The following is a 7,726-nucleotide window of genomic DNA, read 5'->3' as shown; positions in this document are numbered from 1 at the left end:
CAGCCATAGTAGAACGTTGGTTCATCATTTGGAGATTTGGAGGTTGAGAGTGTCTTGCTTTTGGGGTACAGAAGCCACACTGCATTGAGTAAGGCACCTTTGACTTTCACCTTCCAAGGAAACAGATAACGGCAGTCTGTACTCCAGGGAAAGGGCAGGGCAAATCCAGTCACACTCATCTGGAGGCACCGTCCTGCCTGAAAGGTGCAAGACCAAGTGCACCCCCTGCCCCAGGAGGTGCCTGTGGGTGTGTGGGAGCAGGGGGTGAGCACAGGTGTGCATGCAGGGGTGCATGTGTGAGCACAGGTGTGCATGCAGGGGTGTGTGCATGTGTGTGTGCCAGGGAGCGGGTGTGTGTGCAGGGGGCTGTGTGCAAGGGTGTGTGTGCGCACGCATATGTGTGCAGGGGTGTGTATGCGTGCATGTGTGTGTCTAGGGGTGTGTGTGCATGGGGGTGTGCACGAGTGTGCATGCAGGGGGGAGTGTGTGTGCACACGTGTGCAGGGGTGCGTGTGCACATATGGGTGCACGCGTGTGCGTGCACAGGTCTGTGTGCAGGGGGGCGTGAGTGTGGGGATGTGCGCGGAGGGGGTGCCTGTGGGGGTGTGTGCGGAGCCGCGTGTGTGCAGCAGCGTGCATGCCGGGTGCGTGTGTGCAGAGGCGCGTGCGCAGGGGTGCAGCGGTGCCGCCTCCTGCGCCTCTCCGCACCGCCCTTGGGCGGGGCGCGCCCCCGGGGGGCGTGGCGGCGCCGGGGTGCCGCCCCCGGGCGGGGCGGGGCGGACCATGGCGCGGGTGCTGGTGGTGGGCGCGGGGCTGACGGGCGGCGCTTGCGCGGCGCTGCTGCGGGGGGCGCCTCTGGGCCGCATCGCCGTCTGGGACAAGGCGCGGGGCGCAGGTGGGCCCGGCACGCGGCGGGGGGGCGCGCGGCGCGGCGCGGCGTGGCGTGGCGTCTCTGACTGGCTGTCGCGCAGGGGGCCGCATGAGCACGAGCCGCAGCGCGCAGGACGCCGCCTGCACCGCCGACCTGGGCGCGCAGTACGTCACCCTCGAGGCAGAGCGCGCGGGGTCACGCCGCAGGTGAGCCCAGCCCCGCCCCCCCAGTCGCGCCCCGCCCCGCGCGCGGCCGGCCCGAGGGGGAGGTGCCGCCGGGGGCAGCGCGGGCGCCGCGGCCTGGGCGAGGGGCGGCGGGGCCGGGCTGGGGCCGGGCTTTGGCCGCAGCCCGCCCTCGGCCCGCCTTCACCGCCCACTGCTTTCCGCCTTCCCGCCCACCTCTGCCGCCTCAGGTGGAAAGCGGGGTGGGGAGCGAAGGAGGTGGTGGCCCAGAGGTCTGCCCCGCCCCGCCCACGGGTGTCGCGGCTCGGCGTTTTTCACCCGTGGTGCAAATCTGCCTACCGTAGGAAACGCAGGCGGGTGCGGCTGCGCTGCTTAAATCCGCAGAGGTCTGTGGTTTCAAGAGCTAACGCGCCTCAGAGTTACCTGAACATGGCGCAGGTGGCAGGAAAGCTCCGTATGAAAGAAGCGTGAGGTGCCTTGCCTTTGCGGGGATGTGCTGTCTCTGCCCTGAAGGAGAGTGGGCGCGGACTGTGGGGACAGGGGGGGATCGCGTTGGTGGGGCCTGCTTGGGCTTGCTGGGTACATAGGACGGTTCGCCCTAGGCTGGGGAAGGGGATGGTGATGTAACAGTGATGTAAAAATGCAAAATTTGTGTGGAAATCGGGGGAAAGGCAGGTGTGTTTCAGGCATCTGCATCCAGCTGTTGGAATATTCCTGTGCTCCACGGTGGCAATGCAGTTTGTACTGATGTTCAGAGTTTTAAGTAACTGTTGTATATGCTCCTGCCACAGTTCGTCCTGAAACCTTCAGGTCAAGCCACTAACAGTTTGTGCTACAGGCACAGTAGGTAGCCTTGGTCTCATGTAAAAGGTCAGCCCCCAATTAAACAGCAAGGTAGTTTGTCATGTTATAGCTATTATTTATAGCTGTTCCTGCCTAGCCTGGCTTGAAACATAGGTTGTATGAGGCTGTTAAAAACTGTTCTCTAAATTTGAAAGTTAGGCAGGTCTTAACTTTAATTGTAAATAACAACAGATGCTGTTGGTTTTCATGCAGTCTATTTTCATCTCTGTGTTATTTGCTCCCTTTAAGCTTCTATGAGGAACTTCTGTCTCATGGCATCTTGAAACCACTGACTGCACCCATTGAAGGAATGGTAGTGAAAGAAGGCTCCTGCAATTACGTGGCACCCCAGGGCATCTCCTCAGTTGTCAAGTATTATTTAAAGCAGTCAGGTAATTTTTTAGATGCCTTTGTATGAAAGGAAAGGTTTTAATGATTGTGTTTTTGATGGTATTCTTGAACTGTCTTTCAAATTTAAATCTCCAATAAGAATGTTCAAGTTCCTTGTTTGTTTATGTATGTCTTGAAGTTACTTAGATGGATAAACATGTCTGTGAGCTCCATAAATTTCCAAGTCCTGCAAGCACTTCACTGACTTCAGCTGCACTGCTGGCACATAAAAATCTCTGTACAAATATAACATCTGTAGGAGCCGGGGCCAAGCTTATATGTACACCGTTGGATTTAGCATATGAAAATCAGACCTAACACAATTAGGACAGAGATAACTTAGTGGGAGTGAGATCATGGTTGAGAAGAGATTTGAGTTGCAACTTGAAAGAAGTGAGCGTTTGGGTGTTTTTCCACAAGTGTGTACTTAAGTTAACTGTGCTGTTTAACAGAGCAACTGGGAACATAGTGGTGAGTTACATCCTGTGTTTCGTAGAAATGAGCACTTATGCCGTATGTGAGCCTACTCTGTTGAAAGTCCTTCAGAAAAGACTGAAGGAGAAGATCATCTGCTGGTTTGAAGTGTGTAGCTACTGCATTAGTTGTAATGTGGCAGAACCACTTGTGCAGTTTAGTGACTAATTTAACTGTGGTTTGAAAAATGTTAGCTTTATCAGCAGTCAAGCTTTGCTCCCTTCATGTGATTGTCTTTTGTCTTTTTTTAATTAGCTGTTTTTTTAGACCCTGATCTTGCAAATAATTAACTACATTCCTGTGTTCTGATATATGAGAGATGCTAACAGGGGCAATGCTCTCTTTTTCAGCTCCTAGAGGTGTGCTTTGATTGCTTACCCTGTGCCACTTCCTGCATTCGTCAGATTTCACTCTGAATTGGTTCAGCTCACTAAAGCCACAGTGAATTAACCTGACAAAGAGAGCAGCTGGTATTTTTCCATCTGTTTACTGAGCTGAATGATGTCAGAGAGGAGTCAGATGAATTCCAGCCCTAGCACAGGGGAGTGATGGGATCTTTTCAGCTGATGAGGATCCCCTCTTTTAATGTCATATGCTGGCTGTTAAATTGATTCATCCTAATTTGTGGAACTTTGCCCTAAGACTGTCTGTGTGCTTTGCTGTTTGCAAGTCTCCCAGTTACTAATGGAAACTACTTTGCATTTTCTCTGTGGAATTCACTGTTACATGTATTTAACTTCTTTTTCCAAGCAGGTGCAGATGTCTTCTATGAACAGCATGTAACTCACATCTCTCTCCGAGATGGAAAATGGGAAGTGTCCAGGAAAATGGGACCGCCGGAACAGTTTGATATAGTTATTCTCACAATGCCTGTTCCACAAATTCTTCAGCTGCAAGGTGACATTGTAAACAGTAAGTTCATACCTCAAAATCACAGGTATCTAGCCTAAAATGGCAATTGAGCATCTTGTATAGCAAAGAAACACTCAGCAGTCTGAGCTGTCTGTTAATTTCTGCCAGAATAGGGTGAATCTGAAAATGATAGGAGATGGGTAATTTCGAGGCTGTATGTGTGGCGCATGAGCGGTAATACCTTGATAGCAAAAGTATCTAAATAGATGAATCAATTTTTAATCTGATCTTAGATGTCAGCAAAAACATTAAAAACAGGACTTGAAAATAGTTATTGAATCGGAGAAGAGCCTCAGCTGGTCCCCACGTGGTGGTTTCCTTGTTGCTATCTCTTTGTCTATGTGTCATGCTGATTTTTCAGTGCTGCCCTTGGTATGCCTGCAGTAGGGATGACCCAGAGAGTAAGACTTGAAAACAACTGTGCTGTGGGGAAAAGCCCTAGGGCATTTCAGTGAGCCTGAAATTATATGAAATGCAGGGGAGGGAAAAGTCCAGATCAGAACTCTGGTCTCTGGTTTATAAGATAAAAGCCTCTCTGACCCTCCAGCTTGTTTGCTGTTTATGGCTGCCCCCTGGGGGTTGCATTCCCAAACATGAGTAAATCTCAATTATCCTTTGGTGATTTATTGGGATGAATGTGTTAACAGTGCCATGGAGGCTTAGAAAGAGCAGCTTGGTGCTGAGAAGGAGGTGTAAGTTCAGGTCTGGACAAGTTTCCTAGCTTAGGTGCATTGTCTCAGGTGTGAGGCTTCCAGGGCCAGCTTTTCTCTGAAGTCAGGCTGACGAATCCTGCTCACCCATGCTACCTCTGTGCACAGTCAATGTCCATACACAGTGGGCTCCCAGCAGCATTGTTTCTGGGAGGGCTGGTCAGCTGAGGTGCTGCAAAGCCTGTGAGCAGATTTGGTGTATTTGCCATGAGACTTGATCCTTGCGGAACAGCCACCGTGGGGATTTACAGGGCAGAGATCTTGGTGCAGCTCTACAGGAGATGGCTCTGAGGGCTGATGCTGAGCAGAAGCCAGGAAGCCCGGCTAGGCCTGTGCTGACCCTGGCAGAGCCATATGAAGTGCACTGGGCTGTGGATTTATCACCTCAGCTGCAGTGTTGTACCAAAGACATGCTGCGTGTGGCTAATAACCTGTCTTTGAACTCAGCATGCTGGCAGCAGTGCAGGGGCATCCACGTGGCTTGAGTCAGTTCTGGTCAGGCAGGGCTTGTTGCCTCTCTGCTGCCAGCTCCTGAAGCAGACACGTTAAAATTTGTGGGTTTTCTGCTCTCTGGTTTGTAGAAAAACGACCAGTGCTTGACAGATGAAGAGCTGACTTTAACGCTTGGCTCCCTGTGCTCTGCTGTATCTTGGATTTTAACATCTTTAAATACATGAGTGTGATTTGGAAGCTGTCTTTTAAAAGGTATTGGAGCAATAGATGGAGGTGGTTAGAGTGAGCTGCCAGGGTCTGTCTGAAGTTGCTTCATAGTAACCAGGACCTGTATGAGGGAAAAGAAGAGGGAGGGGGGAGAAGAGAAGAGAAGGATAGATGGCAGCAGGATGTTGAACTGCAGCACAGTGTCTTAGGGTAGCAAAGGGAAAATTGGTGCCTGATCATGGTAAAGAAGAGAAGTATTTTCATTACAACCTCTTTGTGCCTAAAGAGATAAATATCCTGTAAGAACAGGACTTCTCTGCTATTCATTGTTTTATAAGCTTTTCCATTTCCCTTGGTCCTTTACCATGGAAAGTAACGATATTCCCACTGAATTTTCTTGCTTAGTAAGTGTGCTTTTTCACTCCATACTCAGAATCATATGAGCAGGGTAAATGTATAGACATCCTTTTCAGAATTATATATTTTCCTTTTCATAGGCACATGTGTACTGTTCTGTTATATAAAGATACAATAAACTAATGTTGACTGGTCACTAACTGAAACATGGCTTTGCAAGCATTAAAAAGTAAGAGGAGAGTGGTGTATAACAACTACAATGGGTTGGGCTGTACCCCTGTCTGCAAGGAGAGACATCTCGTTTTGTGTTTTTGTTTGGTTTTTTTGTTTGTTTGTTTGTTTGGGGTTTTTTTGGGGGGGTGTTAGGCTTATTACAACAACGTAAGGTGGAATATCGCTCGGAGATGTTTGCAGTCATGGCTTACTCTCAAGCTACTTCGGCTAGCTTAGCTCACAGCAGATGGGAAACCTCAACAGCCCAAATAGTACGAGCATGTGGGGACAAGTGTAACGAGGTTGCTGTTTGATGGCTCAGTGGTGTCATTACTGGGGTAAATGACTGTGGGGGTGGTTTGGCCCATCCTGTTCTTTCTAACGGTGGTTGATAGTGAATGTCCTGGGAACAGAAGAAAAGTCGAGGTACTGTGTAGTCCTCTTTTTCTCAGAGTCTTCCTAAGGTTCCCCTAGTCTGCATCTCAAGGCTTTCCTCAATCCAAGTTGATGTCTTTGCAAACTGTTTTTCTTGGGGTAATTAAATCCTTTCATGTCCAAAAAGTGGGCAGGTCCCCTTCAGAAGATGTAGTTAAGGTGAACAGTTCATTTCACTTGCTCTTGGAGTGCTGGAACTGTCAGATGCTTTCCACAACATCCTTTTCTTAATCCTCTGTATAACTGCAGGATTAACTGTTATCTGAGGGAACCCAGCAAGTTTTGTCTTCTCCTCCCCATTTCTCTTCCTTTCTCTGCCTGTACCCTGTGTGAGACCAGCTTCTAGATTTCCAGCCAATTGTTAATTCTTCATCTCGGGCAACAGGGCTGACTCCCCATACCCCAGAGTTCCTTAGCATTGGAGCTGTTGGCTTCTTTATTACTGTTTCTTTAGGCGAAGAAGTGAGGAGAAAATATGTGAGGAGAATGTAAGGAAGGTGTTTCAGAGCCTGAACAGCATGTAGATTTCAGATCCTTTTTGACTTTCAGAGGGTCAGGGTACATCACTGTATCTCTAAATCTCATATTGATTGCATGTCAAAAGGGCTGAGTTTTGCTGACAGAGAACAGGGGTTTCCTGGATCCACCTCTCTTGGGATTTAAGATGCAACTTCATGTTAAGCTTAAGGTAGTTAACTGCTGAAAGGAATAGTCATCCTCTCCCCTCCATGCTGACACTGTCCTGCTTTTGCCGCCTCCATCAGCACTAGTGAGTGGGTACCACGCTGGGAGTCAGATCTGCTCCCTGTTTTGACCCAAAGCTGGCTCTGATGGTGCAAATGAATATGTTGGTTTTCACTTGGCTGTGCAAGGTGATCTGACTTGTTGAGTCACTGCCTGCACATATGCTGAGACTGCTTCTTTACCCGTAAAGCAGTTCCATCACCTGTATGCTCTGATCTTCCAAACCCAGAGACAAAATTTGGTGATTCTAATGGAAAACATATTTGTGTATTCCTGGTATACAAACTAGCAATTCCAGCCACTCCTGGAAGGGGAGGTTCCTGCTCCTTGTTGCAAACTTCCCCCTTTCTGTCACTCAGGGTGGGAGGAATCATTTTGCTGCTGTGCTCACAGCTGAAATGAGGGATGTGCAGAGTTGGAGGAAGGGGAGGGCTTTCTCCTTCTAGCAACAGCAGCCTGTGTGGTGAGCTCAAAGGTCATGTGTAACTACTCTGAGACTGCAGACAAGGGGCTTAAAGTGAAGCGGGGCAGGATTTAGGAGTACAGCTACCTTAATTGCTGATCTTGAAGGCCTTTATTATATAGAAGACAGATACTGAAGCTAAATGAAAGATGTGGCTTGGCGCCTTGTGGCAATATTAATCTCGGTCACAGTTGTGATTTGCAATGAGCAGCGTCAATGGAGCAAGCTTTGGCCACTTCCCCAACAGCCCTGTTTTTGACTGTAACTAGCCTGTACTGCACGCCCTCCTTTGCTTCAGTGTATCATCCCTACTTTGACAGCTTCTTAATTAGAAGCAGCTAGTTTAAAGATCTTCCATATCCTCCATAATTTTCCTCCATTTTTCCTATCTGAGGTTGCTCTCTGAGGTGCCTTTTCACATCAGTTTTGCTGCACACTGGATATTGAACTGCTAACTGTGGACCTATGCCAG

General features: G+C 49.2%; 1 protein-coding gene across 1 annotated transcript in view; it reads left to right on the top strand.

The window, feature by feature from the left end:
* Nucleotides 1–783: 783 nt before the first annotated feature.
* Nucleotides 784–7,726, top strand: part of RNLS (renalase, FAD dependent amine oxidase) — a gene marked incomplete at its 5' end in the record, with an annotated part of 78,705 nt that continues 71,762 nt past the window's right edge. The window contains 4 exons of the mRNA XM_082309147.1: nt 784–895; nt 972–1,077; nt 2,146–2,288; nt 3,514–3,672. Of these exons, the coding sequence (XP_082165273.1) occupies nt 784–895; nt 972–1,077; nt 2,146–2,288; nt 3,514–3,672 (520 nt within the window). The remainder of the gene's footprint in view (nt 896–971; nt 1,078–2,145; nt 2,289–3,513; nt 3,673–7,726) is intronic.

This window comes from Platalea leucorodia (assembly GCF_965183815.1).
Source record: "Platalea leucorodia genome assembly, chromosome: 4".
Classification (NCBI taxonomy): Eukaryota; Metazoa; Chordata; class Aves; order Pelecaniformes; family Threskiornithidae; genus Platalea; species Platalea leucorodia.
This window is presented reverse-complemented; position numbering and strand designations above follow the sequence as displayed.